At 46.0% G+C, this 18,543-nt stretch overlaps 2 protein-coding genes and 1 long non-coding RNA gene across 3 annotated transcripts in view; all 3 read left to right on the plus strand.

The window, feature by feature from the left end:
• The window catches only part of LOC142004557 (T cell receptor alpha chain MC.7.G5-like), a 369,008-nt gene that overhangs the window by 239,518 nt on the left and 110,947 nt on the right, over window positions 1-18,543 (plus strand). The gene's annotated exons all lie outside the window — the stretch shown is intronic.
• On the plus strand, window positions 755-7,905 carry LOC142004441 (uncharacterized). Its single transcript, XM_074982094.1, has 6 exons — window positions 755-797; window positions 881-1,193; window positions 2,143-2,180; window positions 2,331-2,630; window positions 3,847-3,876; window positions 7,844-7,905. The coding sequence occupies exons 1-6, from the start codon at window positions 755-757 to the stop codon at window positions 7,903-7,905; spliced, it is 786 nt and encodes a 261-aa protein (XP_074838195.1).
• Window positions 8,260-9,925, plus strand: LOC142005075 (uncharacterized). Its single transcript, XR_012643064.1, has 3 exons — window positions 8,260-8,371; window positions 8,766-8,834; window positions 9,808-9,925. It is a non-coding gene; the product is annotated as an uncharacterized LOC142005075 (long non-coding RNA).

The following is an 18,543-nucleotide window of genomic DNA, read 5'->3' on the forward strand; positions in this document are numbered from 1 at the left end:
GGCCATATACCATCAACGACCAAGACCTGTGGCAACTGACTCACCAACTTCCTGCCGAAGAAGAAATCTGGAAGAGAAGATGGTGATGGATTGGACACACCCTCAGAAAACCAACCACCATCACAAGACAAGCCTTAAGTTGGAACCCACAAGGAAAAAGGAAAAGGGGGCACCCAAGAGCCACCTGTGTAGAGACCTGAAGGCAGACACTAGAAAAATGGGGTACACCTGGTCAGAGCTGGAAAGATCACCCAGGACAGGGGATGCCAGTGAATGGCCATCAGTGGCCTATGCTCCAAGATCTAGGAGTGGAAAACGCTTACTACTAAAGCTACTAGAAGTGTTAAATTAAATTCTGGAAGAATGAGGGCAGCAGGGTCAATCTTCCCTGCAGGGAGGAAGTACCCTAACTGGCGGAGAGATGTGTCCTTACCCCACCCCGAGCAAAGTAGCTGGATCTATCGACTATTCTAGGGTGGACCAGGCCTCAGTCTTCACCAGCTATTGAGAGAGACTTTTAGGTCGTTTTGTAGCTTCTCTGGGCAAATCACTCTTCTCCCCCACCCTCAAGTTGAACCTGAGAAACCGAGCTCACGAGGACGGAAGTTTACGCCATGATCAAGGGGGAGAAGAAACTGTCTGAGTTTCCTGTCGCAAACCAGCCCCATCTCTGGCTCCATGAGAACAGCAGCTGTTTATCTGCATTTAGCATCTCCACCTCTGCTCGGGGTTCTGCCCAGATATAAGAACCGGCATGCTCCCACTCATTCTCATGCTCCTCGTGTCGGCTTTCCAGGGTAACGTGATTGTTAAAGGCTTTGCAGACTCCTCTGATGAGTAGTTAAGAGAGTTATGTCTTTCTTACAATCTTCTTTTCCAGGTGTCCAGGCACAAGCTAGATTTGTGGCGACTGGAGGGGACACGAAGAAGCCAGGAGGCTCCATCCACATCTCGTGTAAAGGGTCTGGTTTCAGCTTTGGAGATTACTGGCTGAGCTGGCTCCGACTAGCACCTGGCAAAGGCCTGGAGTGGGTTGCCACCATTAGCTTCTGGGCAGGCGACACAAAACGGTATTCCACTTCTGTGACAGGGCGGTTCAGCATCTCCAGAGACAATGCCCAGAACACCCTCTATTTGCAAATGAGTAACCTGAAACCTGAAGACACTGGTTTTTATTACTGCAGCGACTCACAGTGAGTCAGAATAATTCTGCACTGACACAAGAACCAGGAATGGTGGCTGTTTGGGGATCAGGGCACTGCTGACCAGGGGAAAAGGCTGGACGCTGGAGCAGAGAGGTTCAAAGAGTCACAGGGGGCTGTAATGGACAGTCTCCACTGTAATGTATGCAGCCTACTCAAAAAGGCCTTACCGTGACCAGAAAGAGGAGGGGTTTCGCCCTAAACACGTACAAGTTATAATAACTAAACCCAAACCCATGTTTCAAGCAGAGATTTTATCCCAAAATGGGAGAAATGCCAGAGAATTCATCAAGATGAACAGGGATTTTGTAAATTTTTTGTGGAAGGCATCCAGAGACTAGGATAGATAGATAGATAGATATGGTATATGGGGATGGATGGATAGATAGATACATAGATATGGTGTATGTGGACAGACAGACAGACAGACAGATAGATAGATATGGTGTATAGGGATAGATAGATCTCATTGAGCTGCAAGGGACCTTGGGCAGTCACTGAGTCCATTACCCTGCCCTCTTGGCAAGACCAAGCACCCTCCCTTTTTCTTTTCTTCTCCTATTTGCCCCAGATCCCTAAACGGTCCTCTCAAGGATTGAGCTCACAACCCTAGGCTTACATGGTAGCTAGACAGAGCCTGGAGGACAGAGAGAGAGACAGGTAGATCACTACTTTTATAGTTTGCAATTAGATCTCTGAAACTCCCCCTTGAGGGATACCAGCTTTTTACCGTGACGTCGGGAGAGGGGCACGTAGCCCCCTCCGAAGCGCTTTCTGTCAAAATATGAGACTAGAGGCGGATGAGAGAGACAGGGCGCCGGGGGTGAGGACGCAGAATGGAATTCAATTGGCTGCTTATACAATAAGGTTTATGCAAACTGGTTTCCTGTTGAATGCCGGAGATCCCCTGAACCTTTCAGCTCCCTCTGTGTGACTCCAGCTCACTCGTTACAGAGAACACCAAACTCTCCACGACAGGTTTTTTTTTTTCCTGTCTCAGAAATATGCTACTTGGGGCACGTTTCATTTTCTTTACAACGCTTGTAAGAGGTAACTGAATTTACTGCCGCTCTGCCAATGGATCGCAGGCACAACATTATGACTCTTACTCTCTCTTTTCCCCCACAGGTGGCTGGGCTGTTGCATTCGTAGAATCTGGGGGAGACCTGAGAAAACCGGGCGAGTCTCTCCGTCTCTCCTGTAAAACCTCCGGATTCACATTCAGCGACTACTGGATGAGTTGGTATCGACTGTCTCCCAGCAAGGGACTGGAGTGGGTATCGAGCATTGGCAAGTTACCAACAAGTGCTACCTATTACGCGAGTTCGGTGAAAGGGCGCTTCACCATCTCGAGGGACAATTCCAAGAACACGGCGTATTTGCAGATGAACAGCCTGAAGCCTGAAGACACTGCCATGTACTACTGTCGTGATCCACAGTGTATAAACGTGGATGTGAGTTCAGACAAAAACCTTCACTTCAGGTGAGCCTGAGAGATTTAGGCACCCTCTGATGTCAAAAGGGGCCTGGGAAAGGCATTCTAAAGGCATGTAGGTGCCTAAAGAGACAGGCTCCGAGTGGAGTTTGCAAAGTCACGTGACTTAGCTGCCTAATTGCCATTAACGTTTAAAACAATAAGAGAAATTAAGTGTTCTGAGGCGAGACTTGTCCTGGCAGCTTGTCGCACTAGACTTGTTCCTTTGGTCAGATGGGGTGAGACACAGGGAAGTGTTTTCTTGCACACTGCTGCCTAACCTTAGAATTGCCTTTACCACAACTTTGGTTACGAAGTTTCTCGGTTCCCACCTTTGCCTGCTGGCTTGCCTTGAGCAAAGTGGCGTTCCCCCTCTGCCAGGGACTGCACTGCACTGTTTAAAACCACAGAGCCTTGTCACGCTATGTAACTCCCTCCCTCTTAGAATATGTGATGTGCCAGTCTGAGAAGTGCCCATCTAGGCTCTCTCCAAAGAGAGGAGGAGGAGGATGCATGCCCCAGGGGAACACACAACGTGGACATAGACAGAGAAGTGAACACACAGAGTGTGGATAGAGGAAAGATTTGGAACCAGCAAGAGTTGTATTAAGAACCTAAGACCGGCCCTACTGGAACAGAGTAAAGGTCCATCTAGACCAGACTCCTGTCTCCTGATAGCGGCCAATGCCAGGTGCTCCAGAGGGAATGAATAGAACAGGGAATCATTGATTGGTCCATTTCCTGTCTTCCATTCCCAACTTCTGACAAACAGAGGCCAGGGACGCCAGCCCTCCCCAGCCTGGCTAATAGCCATGGGTGGACCCAACCTCCGTGAATTTATCTAGCTCTTTTTTGAACCCTGTTAAAGTCTTGGTCTTCACAACCTCCTCCGGCGAGGAGTTCCACAGGCCGACTGTGCGCTGCATGAAGAAAAACGTCCTTTTGTCCGTTTCAAACCTGCTGCCCATTAATATCACTGGGTGAAACAACAGGTATAATTAAAAGTTGGGGAATTCACGAACCTGCATGTTAACAGACATAGAAATATAACAACAGGGTTATAGCAGAGGTGGGCTCCATTGTACCACTTTACACTTCCTCTGGAAACATTAACCTGCACACATCTGTCAATGCTAGGTGCAGGGTAATGGTCCTAAGACTGCAGCTAAGGATTGGTGCAAGGATGCCATTTTGGGAGGGGCAGTCCAGCCATGTGACTGGAATGCGGCTTCCTCTTCTTTCTGCTCCCCTGCCTGTCAGGGAGCGAGGGGAAAGTACATGGCTCGTGCATGCGCACATGCCTCTCACTCCTGGCTGGTGAAGGGACGGGGCACAGGAGGAATTCACAATCTGTGCACTTTTCCCTCGCCCCCCGATAGTCAGAGGGAAGGGAAGCAGAGGGCTCGCTGTCCGCCTGAAATGGTGCCCCGGTGTTTTTGCTACGCTGCCGGAGGCAGGAAGCAGATCCCCGTGAGGCTGCAGAGACCTTCCCTCTCAGCGGAAACTTGCTTTGCAGGAATTCCTTTGTGCTTCGGTTATGCCCCATAACGGCACCCTCCGTTGCTTTTTCCAGGGTGTGCGTGCGTGTGTGATATCAGACTGGACTGAAACACACACCACACCGCAGAAATACTCACCCTGGAACCTTTCCTTGCAACAAACCCCGTTGCCGGCTCTGTCCACCTATTTACACTAGCTACACCACCACTGGACCGCATCAGCCGCACCACCAGGGGCTCGCACACCTGCACTTACACTAAAGTGAAATACACCATCATATGCCAGCACGTTGGACAGCCCAGACAATCACTTTGCCAAAGACTGAATGGATGCAGAGCAGACAAGAGGAATCTGGATCCTTGTTTCAACTTGGCAGGACACACTGCCAATGACTTGATGGTCCGCGTTTGGCAACAAAGAGATTCTAACACCCGATTACAGAGGGAACCATCTGAACTGGAATTCATTTTCCCGTTTGGTACCTATCACCATGGACTCAGGAAAGATCTCCACTGCCTTACGCATTACAAGGACAATTTCCCCGCCTTTGATATTGGCAGGGATGGCAGACACCCCACTTAACTTAATAGACACTTGCAAAGGTTTTTTCTCTTCCTCTCCTCACCTCCTTCTCCTCATCTAGCTGATTCCTCAGTTCTTTTCTCTCTGGTTCTTTTTTTCTATCACTTCTTTTTCTCTGAGTTCTCAGTCGTTCTCCAGATCCGTAGAGGTGGGCCCTTCCCACAAAAATTCACCAGCTAATAAATAAGATTGTTAGTCTTTAAGGTGCCACAGGGCGGCTTGCTTTGGATTGACACATTTGTTTTCCTTGTGGAATCCTATTGTAACCCACACACCTAAAGGGTGTGGTTCGCTGTCCCATGTCATGGCACCTAAATCACTTGCACAAAGAATGAATGAATCTCCTCTACAGCCTTAGCTGAGGGCCAACTGGGTTTTAGCTCAGACTCCAGAGGCTCCTTGCACTAAGGTCCCAGGGTGGGGTCTGCCTATTACTCTGTCCCCAGGACGAATTTTCTGCATAGAATGAAATTCTGCCCAGCAGACCCCAAGTGCATTAGCAGGGCCAAACCCACTATGCTCCCAGAAGCCAAGATTTCTCCTCTGATAGAAGAAGAAGCTGAAAAGGAAGCATTTCGGAGCAGGGCTGTGCCGGAATGCCAATGAGACATTCACCCACATGGGCAGCGCCAGGTAACAACTCGTATCTCTGGAGCACAGTCGTGAGAAATGCTGCATCCCCGCTGGGCGACAAAGACAGTTAATGTAAAGAGGTTTAGCACGGTGACTGGGGGATACATCCCCAGTGACACAGACACTGCAGAGCCCTGTACAAAAAACTAGAACATAACAAACATGTTTCTTCTTAGGCAATCATCTCACCCCTGGGGCTTTTTTAGTTTGTTTGCCTTTAGTTTTTTGTTTCTTTTACATTTAAAAGGGAGTTATGTGAAAAAGGAGCAGAAAGGGCAAGAAAAACATTTGACAAACTTTTATTTTTTTTTTAAAGAAAAAGCTTCCTTATAATTAACTCATTGAAATGCCTTGTTTTTCATTTACTGCGACAGAAAAGGGAGATATTAGGCAGATGCTATTGCAGTGGCTTGAAAATAATATTTTAAATACGTCTTTTTCTCTTGCATGGTGCTTTATATTCTATAGCGTGCATGAGTATATTGACTGTAAACAGAACTGTAACCTTAATTGTTAAATGAAAGACAAAACATCTAGCATGCTTTTAATCATGGTCAGCGCAGTGTTGCCTTGCCAGATGGTCCCACATGCGGCATGTTGCAGTTCTTTGGGGATCCTATTTAATCCTTTTCCCACTGGCAGACCTAGGCTCCAAGACACTGAATCTGCTTCTGAAGCAGGAAATTTTGGGCGTCAAGCCTTGAAATTCTTCTGTAATGCCCTGATCCTACAGAAAGCATGAGCATGTGTTTAAATTTACACATTGCCATAGATCCCCTGAAATTTCAATAGAGATAGCCCAGGGCTACAGATCCTCAAGTGGTTTAAATTTTCATAGTTCTATTGGCTTCAGAGGTGCCATGCTCCTTTACAACAGCTGAGAGTCTGGGCCAGGGTGTATAAAGATGGACAAGTTTGTAGTCTTTGCAGGACTGAGGCTGCAATGGACAGCAAGAATCAGACCTCTTTGAGCTAGTTCTCTGAGTTGGCAGCTAAGCTATAAATCACCTTTTGCCCGGCATGAATTTCTGATTCAGCACAAGAGTACGTCAGATGATGGAGGTGAAGAATAACATAGCCCAGACTCAGAATAAAATAAAGGAGTCCCAGAACTGGCTTCAATTTTCTTTAGGGAGGTTTTTGCACAGTTGTGTCACACTGTGGACTCTGAAGCTGTCTTTAAAGGGACCAAAGTTTCTCTAATACCAAGTAAGTGACTGACTCTTTCTGCTCGGGAACGGGTGTTGTAAAACTTTAAGTTTAAGCAAAAGTCATTTATGGAAGATTTTTGAAGGCATATTGAAGGTGAGATGAACAGTAAGGCTGGGGCTTTGCAGGGATTCTGATTGTCTGGGCTGGGACTGGTGGTTTCTAGCAATGTACGTTGTGCATGCAGAGGAAATAGGTCCTTCTGGAAATGCGTGTATGTAAAATACCAGATTCTGCCTGGCTTTCAGTGACAGTTTGGCACGCCTTCCCTCTAGCAGACAGAAATTATATGGAAAATATGTTTAAGAGAGTCAGGGGAGGATCTGCAATTTGTAATTCTTTTTTTCCCCCTGTGATCATCTCAAAGGCTATGTCTGCACTAGTGAGCGTTTTTGGAAAATCCCGCTGAGCGTCTACACACAAAATGTGTTCCGATACTAAATCGGAAGAATGCGGCACTTTTCCTGGTGGCCCTATTCCTCTCCCAGACGAGGAAGAGCGCCTTTTCCCAAAAGATTCTTTCAGAAGAAAATGCGTGTAGATGCCCTGGGGTCCTTCGTTTGAAAGAGCAGTCCTCATGGGTGGATTTTTCAATCCCTCGCCTGGTCTTTCAAAAGAGTTGGGGCTGTGTGGCCACGCTCTGTTGAAAGAGTGGCTCAGTTTTTTCAATCTGCTTTTTTGTGTGTGAACGGTCTCTTTCGAAAGAAGTGTTTTTGGAAGAGACCTTCTGGAAGAACTTCTTTCAGAGGACAGCTGTAGTGTAGGTGTAGCCAAAATGTTCTATTGAAAGGTTTCAACTTTCATATTAGGTCTTTCCCCCTTTATCTTCATTTCCCAAGAGATCCTGCTCATCAGGTCTCTCAGGGAGTCGAAGTCTGCTCTTTTGAAATCAAGCACCTGTATGTTACTGCTCACCTTTCTTTCTTTTGTCCAGATCCTGAAATCTACTATCTCATGGTCGCTGCAGCCCAGGTTTCCACACACTTATATTTCTCCCACTAGTTCTTCTCTGACTGTGAGCAGCAGGTCAATTTGCGCACAGCCCCTGGTCGGCTCCTTCAGCACTTGTACCAAGAAGTTATCCCCAACATTCTCCAAAAACTTCCTGTATTGTCTGCATGCTGCTGTATTGGTCTCCCAACAAATGTCTGGATGATTGAAATCTCCCATGAGACTTAAAGTAGATTTATGGTTGAAGAATCAAGCACTCGAAAGTTAAGAAATGCCAGAATTGCGCTTGTAGGGGCACTATTAACTCTTTCAGCACATGCTGCGACTTCGATGGTTTTTTCCCTCAACCCCTAGTTTTAAGTTCTTCAAATCAGACTTAAGGAGTGTATTTTGTTCATTAGTCTAGATTAAAGGACTACATTGTGTATTTATCAGATAGGCACTATGTCCCCATAGGCACAGGTATTCATAGCTTTTAAGGTCAGAAAGGACTGTGGTGATAATCTCTTCATTAAACTTCAACCACAACATTAATTTCCAGGAGATCAACCCCCTTCCGAGCCCTCCGTCTCCATTATGAAGTCAGAAAACGAGAGCATTGCTGCCTGCCTGGCGAAAGATTTCTACCCTAAAGAGCTGAACATCATCATGAATTCCGACAGTCAAACTATATACGAAGCCACAGACCCGATCCTCACACCTAGTGGGAAATACAGTGCCGTCAAAGTGGCCAAGTTGCCTCCAAACGAACCAGTGTCTTGTTCCATTCTCCATAATAAGAAAGTTATTCAGAAAACCCAAACCACTGAGAAACCACCAGGTATGTTTTCAGGGATTAAGACCGAGTGAGATGATCCCTTTGGGATTAATTCATTTTTTATTTAACCCCAGAGGGTGACAGGGAAAGCTGGAATAGATAAGAGCATGTATCTAACTCAGTACTTGGTATCCAGTTGATTCCTAGGAAACTGCAGGAAATCCCGCCTAAAATTCTTACATAAGAAATTTTTTTTTTTTTTTAAACCAGAAAGTCTAGGGCTCACATGCTTCTGAAAAGCATAGACCCCCTTTGACTTCCAACCACTATGGACTAGGCTAAAATTGAGCAGAAAGCGAATTTCCACCCTCTGGAATTTCAAATAGTTTAGCGGGATTATGAGACAGCTGTATAAATCTCTTACTTTGTTGGGTATACTTTACTGTCTTCCTTTCAGACTTCACGTCTTCTGCTCCAACAGCCGTTGTGACCGAGCCAGGCAACATTTCTAACTCCAGTCTTGAAGGTTAGTACCCAAAGGAGCAGTTATGTTGCTTGCAGGCAACTGGGGAGATGCGAGGGAGCTGTTGACTTCACCATCCACCAAAATTCTGGCCCTTACTGTGTTTGGTCATTGAAATGTAACCAGCCTAGGCCCATGTACTCATGTTGGCGACCAGTTAGGCACACAAGTAATCTCACTGGTGTGAGTGTGAATAAGTGCTCAGCAATGTGAATAGGAGTCGTGCAGTCTAGCTCTGAGAGACCAATCCAGCAACCGCTAAGTCAAGAGCACAGGACTCAGTTAAAAAACAACCAGCTCCTCTCTGTTCTATTGCTGTTACATGTTCTTAACTCATTTTCCCCTTTCCACTAACATCAATAGAAAATCATCTTATCCCTCTGTAATCATCTGCACTGCAGAAGAGAGCTGCACTTTGCCACCTCTACCTTCCTTTCTCCTTCTCTGTAGCATACAGGTTTAAAAGGATCAGACTTTTTAATCGGCAAATGTCAATCTGTATCAGTTTCACCTGATGCCCAGAAATCACCACCAACAAAATATTTCTGCTGATAAACGTCAACATTTACAAAGTAAGCAAAGTAAAGCAAAGCAAAGCAAAGCTACTCCAGAACATATTAGAGTTTGACCTCAAGGCTATTTATTTTGTGTATTTTGACACACAATATTGAAAATCTGTGTCTTAATGTTCACAAAGCTTTATGTTTATTGAATCTCAAAATCTACTCTTATTAAATAATGAGTGTCTGATCCCCAATAATTTCATACAACTGTGAAAAATTTAAACACACATATATAAAAATGCTTAGAAACCAATGATATCTGAATTATTAAAATCAGTTTAGTTCTGCCAAGCTCCCTCCCTCCCTTTCTTCTCACCTACCTACCCACCCACCCACCATTTCACGGTTGCATTTGTCTTTGTGCAAAGATGAACTTGCATGCTGAAACCGCAGCATTGTTTTGTATTTCATAGTCACAAACGAGGAGGAAAACACGAAGTTGTTATCTGCGGCCCTGCTGGGTTTGGAAATTGTGCTTGCGAAGAGTATCATCTTCAATGTGATCCTGACTGGAAGAATCATCTCCAAGGCATGCGATAACTTTGTCCTGTAGACTGGGCTCTATGTCCGCCAACACTGAGTAGAAGTTGGCCTTTGACCTTTCTAACATAGTAGTAAAAATGCAGATGCCCCCTAACTCCTGCCTCCATTAGTGGGAGAATACTTAGAAGGAGAAGGTTGGGCAAACACATGTCAGAGATGGTCAATATGGTGCCTGCTCCTGCTGTGAGGGCAGGGGGACTGGACTTGGTGATCTCTCAAGGTCTCTTCCAGTTCTAAGTATCAGAGAGGGAGCCCTGTTAGTTGCATCTTCAACAATAACAAGCTGTCCTGTGGCACCTTAGAGACTAACAGATATTTTGGAGCATAAGATTTCATGGGCAAAGACCGGCTTCGTCAGAGACTCGTGCATCTGAGGAAGTGGGTCTTTGCCCACGAAAGCTCATGCTCCAAAATATCTGTTAGTCTCTAAGGTGCCACAGGACTTCTTGTTGCTTCCAGTTCTGCTGTTCTATGATTACGTGAGAAGACTTGTTTCATGGGTAGAGGCTTGGGCCCCGTTCCCTGCATACCACCATGTCCTCTATTAGTCTGAACAAGCGACTTAGGTTTTGGGGTTTTTTTTTTTTTAAAACGTTCTGCCTTTAGTCTCTCTCTGTCTTGGGTCCCTGACTCTAATTGCTGACAACTGACATAAACAAAGCAGCTAAAAGAAGGATCAGTACCCCCATTTTTCAGCTCCCTAGAAGGCTATATGAGGAGTCTGCAGCCACACAGAGAGGTTGTGGAAAAAAAATGAGAATTTTGCTGTAATAAAATAAACAAACAATGTAATTAATAACAATGTTATTGTTGTTATTCTAGGCTTCCAAGAAGGAGAGTGGAAGTACCTGAGAAATAAAGCAAAATTTCTGTCATCGTAGTTTATATTAATTGCATATACTGCTTTTGATACTGATTATTTGTCTACGTTTCTTACTCTTATGATCAGATTTTTAACAAGCTGATTTTGGTAACTGTGTGACAATGGTTGAGTTACAATAATGCCTTCAGAGTTAAGACTGGAGGAGATTTTTTATTTTAAAGTTTATTTTGTATTCCCTCATATCTTCTCAGCCCCTTGGGGGGAAACCCCCCAAAAACTGTCTTTTACCCGAACCTACCCTGTTTCTTAGGCTAGAATAGTAATAGAATGTTCGCCAGCTAACTGACACTGATTGTACAAGGATTTTTGAAAGAGTAAAGTTTGAAAAACTGTGGTCTTTTAAAAGTGTTGTCTGATTTCTGTGTGTCATGTGTTTCCTTTCCTATTGTTATAGGCAAACAATGTTTTCTGCTTTGATGCATCTTGTTTACACAATAGAAACGGTTGCACAACAAGAGCTGATTCTTTTAACAATATAATAAGATTTTAACCGGTAAATAGAATAGAAAGATGCTATAAATGGGACAGAGTCTTTCCCCTCCAGAGAGTCTAGCTGCAATCCAGCTGTGATGGGGCTCGGGCGTCCTCAAGCTCTGCACCCCGTCCGCAGGCAGGAGTGACTCTCCCTCGGCAGGAGAACAGCGGGTTTATGAGCTGACAGGACAATGTTGTACAGAGGGGTCAGTACAGCCGGCAGAGACAGCCAGTCCCATCCATGCTGGGGAGAGGAGGCCCCGAGGGGCCCCCGGAGCCGGTGCCTGGCCCCCTCCTTTGTCTCTCTCTCTCCCCCCATCCCAGACTCACTGCTTCCAACTCCCAGTTCCAATTCAAACCCCTCCGGCTCCACCTCCCCCTTTGTCTGCAGCCCGGAGGTGTCACCTGTTCGCCTCAGTTACCCTCAGCAGGAGCCCCACACCCCCTGTGAGAGAGAGACACACACACAGGTATCCCCTTCTCCATCGTACCAGCCTCATGTTGTGGGGAGATGGTCTGATCTGGGGGAGCCGGGGATGGCATATGCGCCTTTCCTCTTAAATGGTGCCAGCTCTGATCCAGACCCCAGGCAGGGCTTCTGGCTGACTCCAATACAAGACCTTTTCTGGCTTCCAGTGTTGTGTCTGATGGCAACCCAGATGAGAAGGGTCAGCTGGGGTCAGAGTACAGAGTACAAGGCCTTGATCTTTTCGGGCCCGCTTGTCTGAGGGGGCTAGATGTGGGGCGAAGGTAGAAGTGAGGGAATGAGAAATGGAGAGTATTGAAAGCAAAGGAATATAAAGAAATGTGTTAGTTTTCCCTTCTCCCCCCTAAAACACTCCATGGAACTCACTTGGCTCTGAGCATGAGCTCATTGGCTCGCCTATAGTGAGGGGATGTGAATTATGTAACAAATGGGAGAAAATTCCCAAAATAATGAAGTTCAAGGATGTTAAAAAATATCTGGGTGTGTAAAGTCAGGACCAGAGCAGGGCAAATAATTGGGTTTTTTGGGTTCAGTGCTTGTGTGAAAAACAACAAGAAAAAAGCACCGTTTTGCATGGAGTAGAAATGTTCTTTTTTTTTGTTTTCATTACCAAACTGTAAACGTTTCTTTGGGCTGAATACAGTGATGTCTTGGACCTGAAATTAAACTGTTTGGCTTGAGGATTTTTTTAAAGACCTTTTTAAAAAAGCTAAATCTCCCTGGCATCTTTCTGAAACAAAATGTCCAAGTGGATTTGTTTCAAAAAATGCCCAAATGAAACATTTTCATTTTGGGGAGGGGGAAGTTTTTCCCCGCTGGTTTTTCTGGTTGGAACTATTTGCTGCATTTGACTGATCACCATGAACAAATGTGATTGACTCAAAGCTGTTTCTTTTGGAGAACAAATGAGGCATGAAGTTGAAAGTAGACCTCTCACCCCACCCTAGTCCAGCTGCCGGGCCTGAGCACAAAGCAGCTGGAGATCTTGCCAAGAGGCAAAGAGGTTCAGAAGCACACTATGGATTTAGGAGTATAAATCCTGTTGACTCTCCCCCGTGATAGTTCAGGTCTTTCCTGCCCAGAGAAACGAGGTGCTGTATTCCCTAAAGAGTTTTTGAACCAGGAAAACCGAGTCAGAAATCCAGAATTACAATGCCATTATTTATCATGTTGCTTACAGTTCTCCTTAGAGATGGGTGCCTGATGGTGCTGAGCATTTAACAGAACCTGAGTAACTGAGGTCTCAGCCCCATTGTGCTGGGAGCTGCCCAGGCGCAGAGTACGAGAAGGTTCCTCCCCTGAAAGAGTTTCAGTAAGTGCGGCCGGAAAAGGGAGCGGGGTTTGGCTACAGCATAACCCAAAGCGGGCAGAGTTTTGGTATCCACCTGTTGTTAGTTGTGTTCGTAGCACTTTCTGCCAAAGAGCCAAGCCACATGCAAACCAGAGCCTCTGAAACTCTGCTCATGCTGGGCTGGAGTTCATCTGTCTTATATGCAAATTGCCTAGTCACACTTCCTGCTTAACGCTGGCTACTCCCCTGACACTGCAGCTCTCGGACAGACAACGCACAGCCCCTGGGGTCTGTGCCATTACCAGCCAGGGCCCCAGGACCTCTCCCCAGAATCGGAAAGATGGAACTCTGGCTCATCACTGCATCCATTCTATTCACTATTAAAGGTAACACAATTGCCAAAGACACTGGACGGTCTTCTACATGTGAGTCTTAATGTCTATTTTTTCCCGTCCAGGAGTCCAGACCAGGTATGATTTTGTGGCGTCCGGTGGAGGGGTTAAAATGCTCGGGGACTCTCTCCAGATCTCCTGCAAAGCATCTGGATTCAACTTTCAGAACTCCTGGATGTCCTGGCTCAGACACATTCCTGGGAAGGGGCTGCAGTGGGTTGCCACAATTAGCAAGTCGTCTGGGGATACCAAACAGTACGCAGAGTCCACGAAAGGGCGATTCACCATCTCCAGAGACAATTATCGGAACCTGTTACATTTGCATGTGACTGAGCTGAGACTTGAAGACGCTGCTGAGTATTACTGCACGTGGGACACAGTGTGCAGGAGGCAGCCAGGGCTCAGACAAGAACCTGGTCTTGCGTGTGTTGAGGGGAGTAGATTTCTGCTGAGGAAGCTGAAGGCCTCAACACCAGAAACCCCTGATAGAAACAGAAGGAGACAACCTATTCTGCCTTAACAATAGCACAGCGTTACCTGCTTCCATCCATTTACCCTGGGAACTGAATACTGAGAAACTTTTCCTTTTCCCCTGGCACCAGCTCTTTCCTGTCCCCTTAAACGTCCCAGTTCCCCCACATCTCCCACTAGAGAGTCTTACTCACGCTTTATCATGGGGGCAGAAGGAGATCTTCCAAGGGTCTGTGCGCTGGTGGCGGGGAGGTGTGCATCCAACCTGGGCTGAGGCTAAAGAGAATATACAAGCTCCTCTGTTTGTCTTGGACAGGGCATGAGAACAGGGTGATTCTGACTTATTGGATGTGTCTGTCTAAGCTGTTCTCAGTACTGTTATGGCCTGGTTGGGCCCTCGATACTAGAGACGAGAGGGATGAGGTTAGATCTTTTATTGGACCAATGTCTATTTGTGATTGAGACTAGCTTTTGATCTACCAGACCTGTGGGAGAGCTTTGTGTAAGCCCAAAGCATGTCTCTCTCACCACCAGAAACTGGCTCAGTACAAGCATTTCCTAACACCCCTAACTGTTCTAGCTACCTAGTGGCTATTATTCTAGAAATAATAAACACTGGTGCTTGTGCTTTATGCAGTTAACAAAAACCCTAGAGGAGCAGACTGCAATACCCTTAATCAAGATGAATAGTTCTGTGGAAGGAAAGTGGCTACTTTTGGGATAAAGCGCTGTGACTCTCATAGCAGGAGATACTCCTTGTCCCATTTAACAGTAAATTCCCCTGAGAACTCTCCTCTGAGAACTCTCCTCTGACTCAGAGCCAGGCTCTTACAATTCCATAGTCTATTCCTTTCTCGTGGTTCTCACAGAGAATTTAATTCAATACCTACCGACATGGGAGAGACCCACGTACTGTTACAGATTTCTCACTGTCTCTCTTTTTATTCTGCACAGGAGTCCAGTCAAAATTAGAATTTGTGGCATCTGGTGGACAAGTTAAAATGCTTGGGGACTCTCTCCGGATTGCATGCAAATCTTCTGGATTCAGTTTTGGTGATTACTGGATGTCCTGGTACAGAAATGCGCCTGGGAAGGGACTGGAGTGGGTATCAAGCATCAGTGATTGGGCCGGAGATACGAAAAAGTATGCAGCGTCAGTGAAAGGCCGATTCACCATCTCCAGGGACAATCCCAACAACCTGCTGTATCTGCAGCTGACTAACCTTCGACCTGAGGATGCTGCTGAGTATTACTGCATGCAGGACACAGTGTGTACTAGGCAGTCAGAGCCCAAACAAGAATGGTGCTTACAACAGATGATTTCTAATGGGGGAACCTAAAGGCCCGACTGGAAGAAAATCCCAAAGGAAACCAGCTCTGACAGCCTAGCTTTACCGACACTAACACGTTATCTCCATCTATGTTCTTCCATGAGCCTGGATCCTGGGATTTCTTCCCCTAGTATGGGTTGAACTTCTCTCGTTTGGCACCCTGGGGACCTGACCGCTGCTGAACAAGAGAATTTGCTGGTCCATGGGAGGTCAATATTGTCTAGCACATTATCAACACTTCCACTGCTTACTGGACACTTAGAAGATGTTTGGGGTAAATTTACAGCTACATAACAGCACAGAACACTGAGAGCCAGGACTGGTGGCTAGAAACAAAGGTTATGGAACTGTGGGAAAGTTGGCCACACCCAGGATAAGTGGTCACCCGGCTCACTAAACCCATGCCGGGTTACAGATGTTGCCAGATGAGAGAGTTCTGGATTAGAGAGGTTCAACATGTACCAGCTTCCTGCATCTTCTTGTGGGAGCCTTCATTCCCCAGTTCCATTCACTTCGCATCTCCAGGGACAGCAGAAACCAAAGTGTTTCACCTGGCCTTTTAGCAACTCTTCCAGAAAGAACTTATCTCTGCTTTGACACAGGGCAGAAGAAGGCCTTGAAGACACATGGGGATGTGTCCACACGGAAGAGGGGACACAGAGAACATGGAACCATAGAACAATAGAACTGGAAGGGACCTGAAGAGGCCACCCAGTCCCCTACCTCAAGGCAGGACCAAGCTCCAAGTAGATCATCCCTGTGAGATATTTATCCAGCCTGTTCTGAAATCTCTCAAATGATGGAGATACTACAACCTCTCTAGGCAATTTATTCCCATGTCTAACCACCCTGACAGTGAGGAAGTTTTTCATAATGTTCAACCTAAGTCTCCCTTGCCGCAGTTTAAGCTCATAGCAACATGGAACATGTTAGTGAGTTTCTTAAACAAGGGGCAAAGATTGGCGGAGAGGGGTTGACTTTGCCACATTGGAGGTGAGATGTGCAGACACGCAAGCCTCTGCCTCTCTAGTTATCTACTATATCTTTTAACGAGTTTGTCTGTCTGTTTAGTCAAGAACTCCTCCTAAATGATAAGAGCAAGGACCACCAAATTTGCTGTCCAACGTCCTCTTACCGTAGCCTAAAGAAATGTAAGGTATCTGCTTTTAATACATTTATCTGCACGGTAGGCTTGTCCTTAACCTAGTGAAGTTCAAAAGCTGCCACTTTCCACCAGCAGAACTGGGTCTAATAAAAGACCTTACCTCACCCGTTTTGTGTGTCTCATATCCTGGGACCAACACGGCTACAGTTACACTGCAAATGATCTCTATTCGGCACATGGGCAAACAAGACAGAAAAAGCACATGGGCAGATTTTTCAAAAGCACCTAAGTGACTTAGGCACCCAAGTCAAAGTTTCAAAAGTGAGTTGGGCACTTGAGGGGGAGGCATATATCTTTGAAAATCACCTCTATCAGGTGAATTCAGTCAGAATGGCCACCTATCTGGGCCTCTTACACTCTCTCTTTCAATAAGAGTTTGCTGGCATTTGTTGCTTGGCAGTCACATCTCACCAATGGGTTTGGTGGCCCAGCAAAGGGCATATGTTTTTTCAGAGAAAAAAGCCCTTGTGTGTATAACATCGACAGACCTGGGTTGCCAGCACCGGGGATAGAAGCTGTAAGCATTGGGTCTAAAGCCCTGCACTCTATCATGTGAGCTAAAGGCCAGCTGACTCTCAGCTGAGGATGTAGAGCAGAGACTTCACTCACCCCAGATGAGGTCTCAGTGCCCCTGGGTACTACATGTGGATTCATGTGAAAGCGTTTCACAAGTCTTTGAATGAACAATTTCTTTGATCTGGTTGCAGAATGGGTGTATGAAAAGCAGCAGCGCCGTGTGGGAACACAGCTTCCAGAACTTCCCAGGCCAGATTGCAGAACTAGTCTGGAGAACGTTACACCAGCCACTTGCTGGCAGGACTCCCTGCCCAGGAGCAGTTGATAGTATTTCCTCTTACTCACACTGTAAACTAAAAGAGCAGCTTCCCCACCTGGGGCAAACTCTGTCCTGGCAGTGTACAGCAGATGAGGCACCTGCCTCATGTGTTTAAAATTCTCTGAGAAAGGATGGGAGACTCTCAAACCCATTTTCTTTTGAAAAAATCTCAATATTAGCAGTGTTGTGGAAGACTCTTCCAGGTAAGACAAACAGCTCATCTGTACTTCTAACTGGTACCTTAAAACTAAAGTAGTTTGTAACTGATCGACTGGAGAAATGATCTGAGGTAAATAGGAGGAAGTTCAATAAGGACAAATGCAAAGTGCTCACTTAGGGAGGAACAATCAGTTTCACACACAGAGTGGGAAGGAGCATGGCAGAAAGGGATCTAGGGGTCAGAGTGGACCACCAGCTGATTATGAGTTAACCATGTGACGGTGTTGTGAAAAAAGCAAACATGATTCCGGGATGCAGTAACAGGAGAGTTGTGAGCAAGACACAGGAGGGCATTCTTCTGCTGTGCTCAGCACTGATTAGGCCTCACTAGGAGTATTATGTCCAGTTCTGCACGTGACATTTTAGGAAAGCTGTGGAGGAATTGGACAGGGTGCAGAGAAGAGCAACGAGTGTGATTAAAGGTCTAGAAAATATGACTTGTAAGAGAAGTTTAAAAGAACTGGGTTTGTTTAGTATGGAAAAGAGAAGGCTGAGAGGGGTTATCACCACAGCTTTCACGTACCTAAGAGGATGTGATGAGGAGAAAAGAGAATAATTATTTCCCTTGGCCTCTGGGGACAGGACAAGAAGCAATGGACTTAAACTGCAGCAAGGGAGGTTTAGATTGGACATTAGGAAAAACTTCCCACCTGTCAGGGTGGTTAAGCACTGGAATAAATTGCTGAGGGATGCTGTGAAATCCCCATCCCTGGAGATATTTAAGAGCAGGTTAGACAAACACCTGTGAAGGATGGTCTGGATGGTGCTTGATCGTGCTGTGAGTGCAAGGAATGAACTTGATGACTGGAACCCTGTGTAAATACAAAATTTATACTCACTGTGCATCTGGAATAATGATCCATGGATACCCATGGGTATAAGGCAGCTAACGGTAGATTTGCTGGGTTCTACGGATGACCTCTCAAGGTCCCTTCCCGTTCTGTGCTGTTATGGTTTTATGATTCTATAACTTCACCTGAGCTCTGCTGATTTATAGCAACAGAAGTTGTGTGTCAGATTTTCAAAAGACACTAAATGACAGAGAAGTCTAAGTCCCA

Source organism: Carettochelys insculpta, chromosome 32, assembly GCF_033958435.1.
Source record: "Carettochelys insculpta isolate YL-2023 chromosome 32, ASM3395843v1, whole genome shotgun sequence".
NCBI lineage: Eukaryota > Metazoa > Chordata > Testudines > Carettochelyidae > Carettochelys > Carettochelys insculpta.

Bases quoted from the DNA above. Each gene is read 5' to 3' on its own strand.
- LOC142004441 (XM_074982094.1), top strand. From the start codon at position 755: ATGCTCCCACTCATTCTCATGCTCCTCGTGTCGGCTTTCCAGG. The intron at 1,194-2,142 runs GTGAGTCAGAAT...GTGTGACTCCAG, and splicing joins TATTACTGCAGCGACTCACA to CTCACTCGTTACAGAGAACA. The intron at 3,877-7,843 runs GCAGTCCAGCCA...TTGCGCTTGTAG, and splicing joins AGGATGCCATTTTGGGAGGG to GGGCACTATTAACTCTTTCA.